This window comes from Fusarium mangiferae (assembly GCF_900044065.1).
Source record: "Fusarium mangiferae strain MRC7560 genome assembly, contig: FMAN_scaffold015, whole genome shotgun sequence".
Taxonomy (NCBI): Eukaryota; Fungi; Ascomycota; class Sordariomycetes; order Hypocreales; family Nectriaceae; genus Fusarium; species Fusarium mangiferae.
The window spans coordinates 555,450-570,996 of NW_024573935.1; the positions used below are offsets into that span (position 1 = coordinate 555,450).

Genomic DNA, 15,547 nt, shown 5'->3' on the forward strand with positions numbered 1-15,547 from the left:
GGAAGTGGCATGTCCACCGTCTCGGTTCAACGTTAACTCAGATCGCCAAGGGCACGCTAATTCGCTGCAACTCACTGGGTAGTGTTCAGCCCTAGCGACTAATTATAGGCCATCGTAAAGTCAATGCGAAGCCACATCGAACACGGGCATGCCCGTTGCAATGGCTGCTTACTGGTCATAGGACACCTGAAAGGCGAAAGCGCCTGGCATGAGCACTCACTCAGGCCATCGACATCTCGGTTCTTGTGGGTAGCAAGTAAATTACAGCAATAATGTCGACAATATCTAAGTCATCTAAGTAGCGTCTCATGTCGTAATCTATCCGATGCGTTCTGAGGCCATTCGAGGGTATAAGCTAACGGGGAGCTCCCGGTGCCAACAAGCAAGACAACATAAATACCCCCGTCCAAAAACTTCATTCACTCCCATAGACAAATCCTTGTCGTCATCATTCATATCTCAGCCTCACATTCCCTTTCCCTGAATACGTTCCGCAGCAACACCATAGGCGGAGAGGGTGTCACCAACCTCGCAAGGATCCTCTCCGAACTCAACCTTCTCAAACCCCTGAGGACGATCCTTTTCCAAGGCCATCTTGCCCATTTGCGCCTGGCAACGAAAGCTTCCAAATCGATATTCGACCACAGACCGGCCGCCCTTTGCAGTGTCCCCCTGAACGATGAGTTCGGTGATCTCGTCAACCTCAAAGACGAAGCGCTCCTCGAAGAACTCTGTGAGCGAGCTGGGGTTCACAAAGGTGCTCTTCCCGGTGATGATGAGAACACGCGATGCAGGTCCCAAAATGCCTTGTTCCCCATACTTGACGCGGTTGTGGGTGACTCGCACAGGGAAGCCTCGAACACTGATACCCTGTGTGAGAGACTTTGAGAGAAGAAGTTGAGCAGGACCAGGGGTGAAGAAAACGACCTTTGCGGCTGCGGTTTCATGGCGCTCCCAGTCAGGCTCGTTGATGACAGAGCACCAGATGCGTCCGACATTGCGAATTTGTCCAAGCAGTTCATGATGAGTGACATCAGGTGGGAGATTGGTCAGCCAGAGGGCGCAATTCTGCTCAGGGGTGAGGCTCAAAGCGCTTGCATTTCGTGTGTTATGTTCTCCTTTGTAGTTGTCAGAGAAGACAGACTCGCGAACTTCGTCTTCACGGGCAGTGTGGCTGGCAGGGCGAGTGATAGCCGCCATGGGCCTGAAGCCACGGGCATTTTGTTGACGGGCAGCCAAACTGAGCTTTTGGTGATGGTCATCTTGGCTCTGGACGTATGGTACCTTCTTCAGAGCGTCCTCGAGCCAAGAGGGGAGAACAGGACGCGGAGCCTCTTGGATGGGAGCCAGGGGTGTCTGAGAAGGGGGGAGAGTTGTTGGGGTAGCCATGCTTTGGTGCTCGTTGATGTCGAGCTGGCTGAAGTGCCCCTTTAGGCCTTCCCAAATGGCTGGAGATGGAGCCAAGGCTCCAGGGAACAGGCTTCTGCTTGAAGCAGCATGATCGGGAGGAGGAGCAATAGGCTGGCGGATAGGATAGGCTGGTGTAGCTAGCCCAGCCACATTCGACTTGAAGGACATAGGGTTTTGAGGCATGAACCTGTAAGCTTCATGGTTGCGCTCATGCATAGAGATTGGTTTGTTTCGGAACTGAGGAGCTCGATAAGTGGGAGTTTTCTCGATGATAGCGTTCAGATTGGTCTGGGGAAGAGGGCCTCGATCCTTACGGAGACTGGGTGATTCCCCAGCAACCTGCGAGAAAGTCATGTGGGATTTGTTCTTGAGTTCAGAACCTGTGCTGATAGTGCTAGGTCTGGTGAATGGGCTGCTCAGCTCATTAGAGGGAGGAGTAACGTCGAGATCAGGGCTGCTAGAACTCTCTCGAGTGATTGGAGTTAGAGGCGTTTCCATCTTGAAGAACAGTCAAGATGGAACCGGTGGTGAAGATGAGTTGAAGATGAATAATTATGATATGCTGGATAAGTGTCGATACAGTAGGGTACAGTAGAGGAGAGTCGAGTGAGATGATGAGAATCAAGATTCGAAGCCGGTAGAAGCGAAGACCAATTTATAGTCCTCCGTATTTGAGAGTCGAGATTGCTTATTGTTGTGATTGAATGGTCCGTGGACAGCAAAATATCGTTGAACAATGGCGGTGGTCGTTTCTATTCATTCATCCCGCCTTCATTGATAGAAGCCGATGTATGAAGCGGGGTTCCGAATAGAAACAATAGTGAACGACCAAAGAAAGTAAACAAGTAAATAGAATCAGACTATACCGAGCTATATCATGGATGATTTGCTTCGCCAAACTTTGCACACCGCGCTGGTTGAGGTACTCGGTTTGCAGCCGTGGGCTTCGGGTAGCTGCGCAGAAGACGTGGATGAGCCTGCTGTCAGACAACAGACTCAAATTGCGGTCAAAGATATCGTATCAGTGAAAGAATGTTATTTGCAATGGTGGGATTTCGAGTTTGTGTTTTGACGTATGTCTTGACGATGTGGTTGCTATAGCATGGTAGCCTGGGTATGCTGTCTATGTCACCTGGCAAGCAGCTGTTAGTCATGTGTCGTTTTATATCGGACGATGACGTCTTACTTCACCTTCAGTGACCGTGAGTCAGGCCTGGTCAATGATTTGATTCCCATAGACAAGCGGTGTATGCTTCTAGAGGGAGATACGGCAACTTGCCGTTGAGTGTCACCATAGATTTCTGCAACTTCAGACCCAAGACCCTATGCTCTGAGGGAATTACATGATCTCCGTTTACTGCCCTGTCGATTCTCCATCCCAAATTCGATGATAGAACTCTCTGCGTGAGCTCTTACACTGTGTTCGAAGAGCCATGCCACACCATACCTTCTCCTGTGCTTGCCATTGCCCGGCACCCAGTGACTTCCCTGATCCGGGCAAGTATTGCAACGGCATCCCCAAGACTGCACTAGCCCTCCACTGCGTGAGCTGTTGCAAGTAATTCGCTTTGCACCCTCCAACGCTTGTATCTCTGCGGGATCGTGCGTGAGGTTTCACAGCCGTCAGTCCTTTGGCCTGGTAATAAAGATCATTACCCAATATCTCTTCCGGCAAACAGAACAGCCACATGTTTTCTAGAGGTATGCCCACAATTTCTATGGCAGAGAAGAGCGGAATGGGTTAGCCACTTGCTAAACATTGGGGCGAGTTCAGCTTCGATCTTGTTCAAGCAGGATGCACATCAGCCATGTGAAGGATGGCAAGTGGTTTAGGGAGAATTGTTGAATGATACCATTAATTTTGAGGTTTATGCAGGGATTTCCTGTCGAGACAGTGATAGACAGACATTTCAGGGTAAAGCCCCTCTGGCTCGTAGTCATGGCACCTATCAGAATGGATGGTTACCAAATATCTTCACCGCGGATCCAAGTTTTCATGCTTCTTTGGCTCGCTCCAATGCATTGCGGTATCTCCAAAATTGACTTGAGATGTCGGGTTGTTCATCCTTCCGTCCATGGCTTCTTCCTCGACTAGAGGAATCGCTTCGGCAACACGAGAAAGAACTGAAGGACAACTAGCCGAGTTTCTGAGTGCTGGTCTGTGAAGTCGTGCCAAGTTCCTCGGTAAATTCATGCTCGCCTCTCTCTCATTCAATGATAGGCATTTAGTCATGTCCTTGTTGGACTGGTGGATATCAGAATATCCGATACGCAAGGCCTCGTTGTGGCCCATGGACTCCAAATTTTGCACACCTCCGGGATGCCATTGCATTATAAGTATACTTGCCAATCTTTCATTGAAGATCTCGTGGTAAGAAGGCTGTTGAACTTGATAAGTGCTTTCACTTTCAGACTGTTCACGGCGAAAAATGGCTCGTCGGTCCATAGGTTGGCACACGATGTGCTTTTCCAGAAAGGCCCGGCTGACCACAAGGACTCAACAATTTGATTACTTCAGATATTCGATAGCTTGCAAATCTGTTCTGGTCATCGTTACCCATACGATGATGGATCAATGGGCGAGTGTGTAAGTTGATCAAGCAAATGCCCCTTCTGGAACGTGTGATTTGTAAAGTGCAAGTGCCGATAAAGAGAGCAATTCGGTCGACATCGCCTAGTAACGTATTTTGAAGAAGACTTCAGGAGTAAGAGGGATGAAGTGCTGGTGATCCAATTCTAGCATTGACGTACAAGAATTTGGCTGCGATCTTCATCTTCATCAATACCGGCGACGACCGACGACACTTGGGAATCGTGTAGCATTTACATATGGCTTGCAGAGCAACCAACCAACAACACTGATAAAATTCATGCACTGAAAGAAGAGAAAGGAAGAAGTCTCTTTCCTACCTACTGATAATCAACCAATACCTAGCTAGATATTGAAAAGAATATAACAGCGTGTTCATCAGTTCCTGCCTGGTAATAACGACTCCATGTACACATTCCCTCCCCACTTTCGTGCTAAGGTAGACACCAAAAAAAGAACTTGCGGTTTATGTGGATCGAACACATGACCTTCAGATATCAATTGATTGAAGTTTGACTTCAGTCTGACGCTCTCCCAACTGAGCTAAACCCGCTTGTTGAATTCCTGTGAATTATCGTTGCTCATGACCATCGAGCCCGAGGCACTACTCCACAGACGCTCGAAGAATTGCGACGGAGGGATGGCATTTCAGCCAGTACCCCAACGTCTGTGGCTGATCTGCCCCCCATCGAACTTTGCCTTATTATCCAAAGCTAATTGGTCGCTTGAAAGTGGTGTACAGTGAAAGCAATTCAAGCTCTGCCTCTCTCCTCTGAGTTGCAGATGAGGTTACACTGACAGCCGTGACAGCATCGTACAGATTAGTAGACTAGCGAGTAAATCAGTTTGGCTATAGTAGCGCACGACATAAATCTGGCAACTTTATTTTCCTCGCGTGGAGCGGCAAGTCTCACTTCACTTCCCGTCCTTGATGATATGATGCTGCCTCATGAAGTGCCTTGTGTTGAGCCTCCTAAGCTACCGAATGTGGATGCCTTGTGCGGGAGCTGGGCGAAGTAGGGCTGAAAATCCAGGAGCTTTAGACAAAATAATACGGGTATCTTCCGAAGGACAAGCCTGATTGTTGCTGTCAGTTTGATCATCTTGAGGCCTCTTTTCTTTCAGCTAACTACCAACACTTGCTAAGTGGCGGGTCATATTAGGCAGAGGCCCAAGCTCCCTTAGCGTGTCCGGGGAGGAGTCAGGACTTACAGGGGCCCGCACAGGGGCTTCCGAGCTGTAAGTCCTAGGCCAAGGGGTGGACGGCAAACATCATCTCACTCTGATCCTGACCATTGAGATACGTAACACTACCAACAATCATGCATTAGATAGACATACATCCATTTCCTGTTATATGTCTCCAGTTTTTCAAAGTATTGACCAGTAAGACGTGCTATCAAACTGCAATTGGCGGGTCATAGATGGTTATGGATGTCTTTCACTGAGGTGCCCTCATAAATGGATGGATGTACCTGTGCATGCAGTTTCAGCTGCTGCCGTAGGTACTAGGTAGGTAGGTAAGGTAGGCAATGGCTGACAATGGCGTCAAGGCCAACGGTGAGGCAGCAATGGCACCAGGCACCAGGCATCAGCAAGTCCTAAGCTATCGGATTTGACCCCTTCCCTGCCAATCCAGTCCTTGGAAGCCAAAGGAAGGCTGTGTTTACTGTAATTTACTGGCGCTAGATCTGCACTCCAAGCTAAAGCTTGTTTTATCTTCTCTTTCTCCCCTGCTAGGACGTTCTTGGGCTTTGAGCATGGAGTCGTCAAATACAACCACTGAGCCTACTTGGATCGTTCTTCATCGGACTCCCAGCCACATCGCTTCCTTCAACCGCAAATTCGACCGCGAATACGAGGCTTTCCTTCAAGCTAGAAAATCTCGGTCCAACATGCTCCAAAACGTTGGTGAAAACATTTCTGACATGGCATGGAAATGGAAGCACAAGCTTCTCCACCGCAAGAAGTCTCCTCTCGATGAGCCACTTGATCTTGAGAAAGAGTACAACGATGAGGAGCCCGAGGAGACCGACTACAGGGATCCTTCGTTTGGTGCCGACACTGTCATACAAACCCTCTACGAGGGGAAGCACTCGGACCCTGGGAGGAATAATTGGGACTGGCAAGACTACCCACCCAAGCAAATGCCCACGGCCATTGCCAAAGCACGAGACCGTGTTGCCATTAAGGTGTACAAGATCAAAGACATCCAGAAGGGCGCTGTCTCAAACCGATACCCTCTCAAGTACCACCAAGTCGACATCCAGAACCCTCTTCTTGTCAGTGCAATCGAGCCTATCCTGAAGAAGGAGAATCTCCATCTTGACGTCCACGATATCGCCGTCTTCAAAGAGCCTTTCCGCCCTCTGTGGTTCTGTCAGGATGAGATCCGAGACTTGTATCGCAACACCAAGAAGGAATATCCACTAAAGGGATATCTGCAACTGCTCCTCAGAGTTTTTGATGAGATCTTCCGCGATCTCAAGATCAAGCGACGGAACTTACTTGACAAGGATCTCATTGACTTCCGAACGGCATGGACTCTTTTTCCCAGGGACTCTACAGCCTATAGCTATGGAATGAACTCCGAGTTCATTGCAAAGGTAGATGGTACGGAGTACGACACCAACGAAGGTGTCATGCAGCTCGTTCTGACGGCCAAAGTCATGGCTTTCAACGGCGAGGAGTTCATCTGGAGGAAGAAGTCGCTTACGATCAATGAGTTCGCCGGAAACAAGCCCATTCGTGAACTTCGCCATTACCCCTTCGAAATGCACCCAGAGAAAGATGCTATTGAACAGCGCTTGGTGTCTCGCGGTCGCAAGGTTCTTGACCTACAGGGCTTGACGTATTGCTCATACAACGGCATTGCTCTTCACCCAGGAGAATCTGGCGTTGAAAAGCACAACGTGGAATGTCGTATCCTAGTCGACGTGGTCGGATATAACAAATACCACCTTGCCCAAGGAAAGCGTGAAAACAAGGACCCAGAGATTGAGGTGGTCGATGTGTCGCGCCGCCGCCATAAGCAGGATCTCGCCGAGGCCAAACCCGAGGGCAAACACCCCAAGACACAGCAGAAGAGGCTCAATGAGGAGGACCAGACCAAAAACAAGGAAGAGCTTCTTCAGAAGCCCAAAGATCTGGCATTCATGACCGAGCTCATTGGTGGATACGCCTTGAAGAACAAGCTCTGGGGTGAGATCACTGATACCTGATGTTTTGTGATTGTGCTAATCATTTATAGTCTATTTCTATGTCGAGGATATTGAGCCGATTGTCTGGAACGATCAAGCGTACTCTCATCTCGTCTTTGACGAACAGCAGAAGGATTTAGTGCTGTCTTTCGTTGAGAATCACAGCCTTGCCAACGGCGTCAATACGGCTATGGAGGATGTGATTGTCGGCAAGGGCCAAGGTCTCATCATGCTTCTGTCTGGTCCTCCTGGAACTGGAAAGACCCTCATGGCCGAAGCGATTGCTGATCGCACCCATCATCCTCTCTTCTACTTGCAGGCTGAGGATCTAGGTATTAATGCTGCCGCTCTGGGTGCGAACATCAAGAAGGTGTTTGAGATGGCAACCGAGTGGAACGCTGTCATCCTGCTTGACGAAGCGGATGTCTTCATGGCAGAGCGTAACCCCAATGATATCCATCGTAATGAACTCGTCAGCATCTTTCTTCGCGAGCTCGAGTACTATCGCGGCATCATCTTCCTCACCACCAACCTGTACCACACCATTGATACTGCGTTCCGCAGCCGAGTCAGCTTGCATCTCCTCTTCAAGTCTCTCACTCGTGAGGCTCGCGAGACCGTTTGGCGCAAGTTCCTCCAACGTCTGCCTGACAGCAACCGAATCACAGACATCACGGACGAAACCACTGCCACGGGCTCTACCACGCCTAGAAACGACGGCACAGACGGGGATGCTGGAGGAGAGATCACTGCAACCTATCATGACAAGCCGCTCGATGACGAGGACATTGCAGAGTTGTCACTCTGGCAACTCAATGGACGGGAGATCAAGACTGCTGTCAAGATGGTGCGAAGTTGGTGCGATCACAAGGGGTATATCATGACACTGTCGCGATTGGAGAATGGCATCAAGGTGACAAGCCCCCATTCGAACAAGGATGGCGATGTGGATAAGGATCTTTACGAGTGATTTGGGGTTTTCTTCCTTTTGTTTTCAAGATACCAGTCTGTTTGTTGATGGCTCTACTATGTTGCGATGTTATGCTTTATTACCGTACAAGTCAATGAAAATATCGCGATTCTTGAGTACTTTGATCCCAGATCAACCGGAAGCATATATGTGAACTTGTTGCTACCCCATGTACTCCATACAAGTGCTTTCGTAATACCGTTCCAAACCCATGCCTGCTCATCCCGGATACCATAATTTACAATAAACCTCAAAAACCAGATGTCCCACCCTACCATCCTTTATCGCCGAAACAAAAGTTTTGCATGTGTATATCAGACATTAATTCAGCCCCTTGATCGCAGTCCCCTTCGTACACCAGTTTGTGCTGCTCTTCCCGTCTTAGTCACGCCTGTAGGAGCAGAGCCCTTGGCCTTGGTGGCTGTGGCTTTGGCTGCTCCTCGTCCTCGCTTTGGAGCAGGAGCTTCAGCAGTCTTTGTGCTTGGGAGCTCTCCCTTTCCAGCCTTTCCCTTTGCGGGTCGTCCACGAGCCTTGGGCTTCTCTGGTTCGGCCTCGGCCTCGGCTTCGACAGCAGGCTCTGGTGCTTTCTTCGCGGCAGCCCGACCACGAGGCTTCGCAGCAGGCTTCGGCTCTTCAAATTCGGCAGCCTTAGAGCGAGTAGACTTGCCACGCTTAGGTGCGGGCTCTTCCGCCACTTCCTTGGCAGCCTTCGTAGACCGTCCTGTCTTTCGGCCTGTGGATTTGTTTGGTTCCTCAACGACTGGCTCCTCGGCTTTGCGTGTTGTACGTCGCTTCTTGGTTGCAGGCTCAGGTGCTTCGACTTCAGGCTCAGGCTCGGGTGCTGTGCGTTCAGAACGGCCACGCTTTGTGGTGGCGGTCTCAGCAGGAACATCTTCAGTGGCCTTGGCTGAGGCAGCTGCGCGTCCTCGCTTCTTGGGGGCCAACTCGGGCCCAGATGCAGTATTCTCGGCCGACTTAGTAGCTGTCTTGGCAGGTCCACGCTTCTTTTTAGGTGCAGGCTCAGCTACGGCCTCTTCTACGGCCTCTGAGGCAGCTGCCCTTCCACGTCGTTTAGGAGCCGGTGCTGGCATTTCCTCTGGGGCAGACTTAGCAACACGACCACGTCTCTTGGGCGCAGGCTCTTCAGCCGCGGTGTTCTCAGCAGCTGCAGCACGACCTCGCTTTCGCGTCTTCGGCTCTGGAGCAGATTCATCACCTGCTGGCGCCTCAGCCTTGGAAGCAGGGCGACCACGTTTCTGAGGAGCTTCGGCGGGTGCCTCTTCTTTGGGTGCAGCTGCAGTTCGGCGGCCACGTTTTGCTACAGGTTCTGTCTTCTCAGCTGCAGGGAGAGTAGCAGCAGCAGCCTTTCTTGTAGCTCGGCCTCGCTTGGCTGGAGAGGGGACTGTGCGTGGCTTGACCGTGCGGGTGCTTTTCTTTGTGGCAGGAGCTTCATCAGTCGAGTCGGCACCTCGCTTTGCCCGACCAGCACGCTTGGGCACTTCCACCTCTGGCTCGACTTCTTCTTCGTCTTCTGTTGGCAGAGGAGCGTTCTTCGGTGGCCTGCCACGTGGCTTTGGTGTTGTTGTAGGAGTCGCTGCGGCACGGAGTCCAATTGCAGTCTTAGGTGTCCGGGCTGTCGTAGCTTTTCGAGGTGTAGTTACAGCCTTGCTAGCACTGGCAACGAGACGGGCTCTAGCAGACAATGGCTTTGATGCGCTGGGGACAGTGATTGGAGTGGCATCCGACTTTCTGGGTCGGCCTCTCTTTGCGGTACTTGGGGGCGCGGCTGGAGTCGCTACAGCATCGCTCTTTCGCGGGCGTCCTCGCTTTTTAGGTGTCTGGTCGGCGAGAACACTTGCAGGCATGGACTTGCGGGCTCGTTTCTGGGCTGACGAAGGAGCGTTCTTAACCGCGGGTGAAGTTGGCGCAGAAGCAATACTTCGGCGGCCACGAGTGGGCTTTGTAGCAGACCCCGAAGCCTCTTCCACAACGCCTTGTGTGCTTCGTCGGCTCCGCTTCGGGGATGCTGGTGCAGTAGGTTCTTCATCGTGCGATGGCCCATCCTCAGGGGCAGGAGCTTGGGAAGTGAAGGTTGCCTTTTCAGGCTCCGACATTGATTTCAGTTCCACGACTAGTGAGGGAGTAGAGCCAGCTCTTTCAGTCTGTTGTTCTAACTGTGTTGAGGTGGCTCTTCGATTCTGGGGGGCTTCTGGTTGAGGTGTCGCAACGACTGCCGGAGGCGGCGCCGACATACGCTTCATTATACCTCTGCCAACTGAAAGCAATGCATTTTTAAGAGAGCTAGGTCCTGTGGCAGGGGCCGAGGCGAGCTCTGGTGATTTGGATAGGTTTTGCGCTGGGGTTTGTTGCCCATCAGTGGTCTTATTGACGCCGATCTCTTGTTCAATGGGTGTCTGGGTAGGTGTTTCCTCAACGCGATCGGCCTCGCCATTTTCAACAACATTGTCAAGTCCTTGTTGGGAAGGCAATTCTTCGGGCTCCTTTTCCGAGGACTGGACAATGGTCTCGGTATGCTCATAAATCTCAACGCGTGACTCCTCTACGATGGGATCCATGCCTCCCTCCGCGATCACTTCCTCGGTGCGATTTGACTGAATTAACGAGCTCTCTTGCGTGCCTGCAGCGGGCTCCTGCGGCGGCGAGAATGGGGCGCGTTCGGGTGAACCAATATGATGCGCATCAGTAGGTTCCTCTACGATAGCGGATTCTTGTGGCGTATCATTTTCGGGGGAATCAGAATAACGCGAAGGCTGATCAGGGAGAGCAGAGACATCGGGGGACTCGAGACCGTCACTGTTGAAGGTTGCATCGCGTTGCCAGGGCCAGCTGGGAGGAGGACCAGGGCTTAAAGCATTCGAGGGTGCACCTTCAGGAGCCGGGTTTCGGGGCATGAAAAGAGGATTGAATAAAGGAGAAGCCTCTGGGCGATATGACTCGGCGAAAGAAGCATCATCAGCCTCGGGCATAGTGTTGGGCACACCAGGTGACGAAGAAGCGACAGTTACGCGCTGACCAAATCCGAGCCAATTTGAAGAACCGGAGCCGGAGCCAGACGGGGCGTCCTGGTCAAAGTTGTAATCCATTGCTAAAGTTGAAGCTGTAGATGCGTCATTGATAAGAAATTGACTTGTCGAGAAGAGAAAGACAATTGAGGCTGAATTTTGTTTTGTTGTTTACTTGATTTGCATGATGATGTATGATCCAAGCCCAAGCTCGTGTTGCGACGCGCTTCGTGAGCGCGATTAGATTAGAGTGCATCTCCACTTTTCGATGAGCGATGACATAATGGGTCTTCCCTGTCTGTTCGCGCGAGCACTTGCAGTTGATCTGATCTTGGCGCTTGGCAATTGAGCTTAGCGTTGACTTCCAATCTCTATTCACCTCAACCTCGATTCGATTGTTGATGTTTCAGTATTAAGATTTGTTTTCGAGGTTCAAGACATGGATGACAGAAGCAACATGACTCAGGCATGGATTTTGCCCAGCCTCACATTCATGCCCACACCCTGTGCACTCCATCGGGACAGTTACTCACTAACGATCCCCAGTGTGTTGATGCATGGAGCTGCCAGAAAATACGATGCGTTCAATTAAACAACAGCGCTAGAGATACCTCCCTACAACTGTATCCGCTATAAAGTTATCTCTTTACCCCCCGAACCTTGAGTTAGGCATGTGATGCAGACCCAGCTAATCCTGCACTGCCACCGCCTAAAGCCCAATCAGGGATTCATCAAACAAAGCACCCAACTACTGTCATTGAAACGGTCTGCAAGTGACGTTATATCAGCCAAATCAGGTATCGCGAGGCCTCCTCTATGATACCCTCAGGGTCCTTTACCGCCATTCCCCTGCAAGAGCTGCGGTTCCTATCGGCCGTGCTCGATGGCTACCGGATGCTACCCCGGGCAGAGAGGTTCTTCCTTAACAATACCGTGACAATGTCCCGTCCATTGTCCGCAAATTGTGGTGGCCACCTACAGCCACTGCGTTAGCCCGCCAGGTTCTATTGTCAATGCACCACTTCCGCTATTGCAGATGCCTTCACAGCTGTCATCCCGGCTCCTCGGCTTGGCAATAATTCGCTCAAACACTGCCTGCTCGCACTCTCTTCTTGCTCAAACGAGTTGGTCTGCAACCTGCTCACTCACTTTCCTCGGAAAACGGCACAGAACATCCAGACCTTACGCCCGTCCAAGTTGCAAACAGCCCTGAAACACCTTCTCACTAGGGCATCGTCTTCGGCGTATTAACGCCAAACAGACGAACATGTGGCGCCCAAATCTCAATTTTGTCAAAATACACTGTGAGTGCCGTTCTAGTGACAAGGTGCCGAAAGGATGCGGCTGACAACGCTATCTGGCGGCACGTAGACATCTACATCATCTGCATGGGTCTGTCGAGCTTCTTGTTCATCTATCCAGAAGGCAAGCTGAGTGCAATTGATGCCTATTTCTTTGGCGTTAGCGCCTCGACCGTTACCGGTTTAACTACGTGAGCCACTTTCTACAATACTTGTGGGCTTCAACGGTGCTAACCGTTTTCACTACAGAGTCGATGTTCCTGTGCTGAAGACGTACCAGCAGCTGTTTCTGTATTTCGTACCGCTGGTTTGCAATCTTGTGACAATCAATATCATAGTTGTGGTCGTTCGTCTTATCTGGTTCCGAAGATACCTCAAGAATGCTGGTCAGTTCGTTCTCGCCTGTACTTGGCGGCCACTGCTGACATTTCGCAATATAGCTCCTGCTCTGCTCAGCAGACGCAGACCAGTGGATCTAGATCCTAAGGAGGATCCAGAGAACGTTGCTGATAATCCTCTTTCGGAAGTGTTTGACAAAAGACCGGGACTTGCACGATCTGTCACGGAACGCGTTCATAAGAATGTCGCGGAGCGAGATGCACTCCCGCCAATCGAGGCTCGTAGTCGGACTGATCCAGCTCCTGATCACCAAACCCAACAACGGCCGGTAGACATTCTTTCACCCACAATTAAGGAAGAGACGGCGAAAGAGGGAGACCAGCACGAAACGAGAATCACTTTTGATCCTTCGACTGATCACCATCCTCGCCATGAGCAGCAGGAGTCGACTCTCTACATCCCCGGTCCTCGCGCTCGAGACCAAGGTACACCAACTACTTGCTCCTTTTCTTGAGCCAACTGACGTATCCAGGCCTTCCTTTCGTCGAGTTAAATAACGGACGACGGTTCAGCCGAGACACTAGAGATGGTACGATCCCTGTCTGTTGCTACATGTATTGCATGTGACGTGAGCTAAGCCCTCCTTCTAGAAGATGTCATTGAACCTATTTCGCGAACTCAGTCCACCCCCGTTGGTACTCTTCGCCGTAGACGTAGCGCTGGCCTTAGTCTGGCTCAAGTCCGCTCCGTCGAGCGCGTCGCTACTGTAGCTTCGTCACTCTTTGTTATTGGCAATCCTGCTCAAGCGCCTAAGGAGCGTCCGCTGGCCAGGGCACCAACACTTGCCGTGGGCGACTTTCCACGTCTGTCTCGCGAGGTTACCATAGGGCGTAACTCCATCTTCCACAACTTGTCGTCTAAGGACCGCGAAGAACTGGGTGGTATCGAGTACAAAAGCCTGAAGCTCCTGCTCAAGATAATCATTGGTAATTCTTCGAGTGGTTGGCTGGGGACAACCTGCTGATGTCTACAGGCTACTATGTCTTTCTCCACTGCCTCGGGGCTGTCTGCTTGATAGCATGGGTTCAAAATGCTCCTCAGAAGTACGTTGAGTACATCGACAAGTGCGGGCAAAATCGGATTTGGTGGTGAGTTTCCTCCTGAGTCATGACCTCTGGCCCTTCTCACCTTTTATGCAGGGCAGTCTACTCTTCTCAAACCATGATCACCAACTTGGGTTTTACCTTGACTCCCGATTCAATGATTTCTTTCAATGACGCTCCAGCTCCCCTGCTCATCATGAGCGCCCTCGCCCTTGCTGGTCACACCTTTTACCCTGTTCTCCTCCGGCTTGTCATTTGGGCTACCTCCAAGGCCGTCTCGAAGCAGTCATCCCTTCAAGAGCCGCTACACTTTCTTCTCAATCACCCACGGCGGTGTTATACCCTACTTTTCCCCAGTGGACCAACCTGGGCGCTTTTTGGCATTCTCGCCCTCCTTAATCTCGTTGATGTTCTGTTCATCATACTCCTGGACTTGGACAACTCGACTGTGACGGTACTTCCTGGGTGGCAGAGGTTCTGCGCCGCTGTGTTTCAGGCCGTTAGTTCTCGACACACTGGTACAGCCAGTTTTAACCTTGCCAATGTTAACCCAGCTGTGCAAATGGCTTTGCTCATCATGATGTACATCTCCGTGTACCCCATCTCAATCGTCGTTCGTTCTTCAAACACCTATGAGGAACGCTCTTTGGGCGTTTACGAGCATAGTCTGCAATATGATGAGGAAGATGGTGGCTCATATTTTGTTACCCATCTCCGGAACCAGCTGAGTTTCGATTTGTGGTATATCTGTCTTGGGCTTTTATGTATCTCTATTGCTGAGCACAAGAAGATCATGGACGGCAATGATCCGGTGAGTATGGCTCCACCAGGCATTGGATACAACGCTCACCATAATAGGCATTTACAATGTGGCCGATGTTGTTTGAGGGCGTTTCAGCATAGTAAGGGTGCCCCCTTTCATCATCGTCGCCGAAGCTAACCGTGACATAGCTGTAATGTCGGCTTGAGTTTAGGATATCCTACCATCAACTCGTCTTTTTGCACCGAGTTTACGACATTTAGTAAACTCATCATCTGCGCTATGATGATTCGTGGGCGCCATCGTGGACTTCCCTATGCATTGGACCGAGCTATTGTCTTGCCAACAGAGAAGTCATTGGGCGCTGAGACTATCACCCAGCCTCGCGAGTCGCATGAATCCCACGAGCATCGCGAGTGATTTGGACAACACAAGGTTTCTTCTTGATCATACACGATACCGGTTGGATGAGATCACGGCCTTTTCCCTTCTTCCCTTTTTTTCTTTTCGTCGTTCATTTTGTCTTTCGTTGGCAGCATAGCGACGTCAGAGTTACGCTTAGAGGTATCCGGTGGGTAGATTGGGAGATCTGCAAGACTTTGAACGGCGCATTAGATGCGTCTTCGCCTTCCTGAGCTGTGGCTCGAGAACTCTTTTTTCACAATAGAGCAGAGGTATTGTCCCCAGATTTTCTATTATAGACAGGCCCGGCGCTCTGGATTATCAGCATTTAGGGATATAAGATAACTTAGCAAGACAAGCCAGAATCCTCAAATAGAGTTTTTTTGTTCTACCTTTTCTCATTGTGCGTGTGTTCTGTGACTCGTTGCTCGACATGGCAGTGGATTTCG

The 15,547-nt window shown here is 50.8% G+C and overlaps 4 protein-coding genes and 1 non-coding gene across 5 annotated transcripts; 2 read left to right on the forward strand and 3 right to left on the reverse strand.

Annotated features, from left to right (window-relative positions):
* Positions 1-465: 465 nt before the first annotated feature.
* Positions 466-1,908, reverse strand: FMAN_12766 (uncharacterized protein; the record flags this gene model as incomplete). The annotated part of the gene is made up of 1 exon (XM_041823246.1): positions 466-1,908. The coding sequence occupies one exon, from the start codon at positions 1,906-1,908 to the stop codon at positions 466-468; it is 1,443 nt and encodes a 480-aa protein (XP_041688846.1).
* A 2,552-nt stretch (positions 1,909-4,460) lies between these two features.
* Positions 4,461-4,553, reverse strand: tRNA. The gene is made up of 2 exons: positions 4,517-4,553; positions 4,461-4,496 (listed from the first exon to the last, which is right to left on the reverse strand). It is a non-coding gene; the product is annotated as a tRNA-Phe (tRNA).
* Positions 4,554-5,760: 1,207 nt separating this feature from the next.
* Positions 5,761-8,170, forward strand: FMAN_12767 (uncharacterized protein; the record flags this gene model as incomplete). Its single annotated transcript, XM_041823247.1, has 2 exons — positions 5,761-7,201; positions 7,251-8,170. The coding sequence occupies 2 exons, from the start codon at positions 5,761-5,763 to the stop codon at positions 8,168-8,170; spliced, it is 2,361 nt and encodes a 786-aa protein (XP_041688847.1).
* A 326-nt stretch (positions 8,171-8,496) lies between these two features.
* Positions 8,497-11,274, reverse strand: FMAN_12768 (uncharacterized protein; the record flags this gene model as incomplete). Its single annotated transcript, XM_041823248.1, has 1 exon — positions 8,497-11,274. One exon carries the CDS (start codon positions 11,272-11,274, stop codon positions 8,497-8,499), a length of 2,778 nt encoding a protein of 925 aa, XP_041688848.1.
* A 1,186-nt stretch (positions 11,275-12,460) lies between these two features.
* Positions 12,461-15,116, forward strand: FMAN_12769 (putative potassium transporter TRK-1; the record flags this gene model as incomplete). Its single annotated transcript, XM_041823249.1, has 10 exons — positions 12,461-12,497; positions 12,565-12,685; positions 12,744-12,880; positions 12,935-13,318; positions 13,366-13,422; positions 13,484-13,819; positions 13,867-13,981; positions 14,033-14,747; positions 14,795-14,838; positions 14,888-15,116. The coding sequence occupies 10 exons, from the start codon at positions 12,461-12,463 to the stop codon at positions 15,114-15,116; spliced, it is 2,175 nt and encodes a 724-aa protein (XP_041688849.1).
* Between the last annotated feature and the right edge of the window lie 431 nt (positions 15,117-15,547).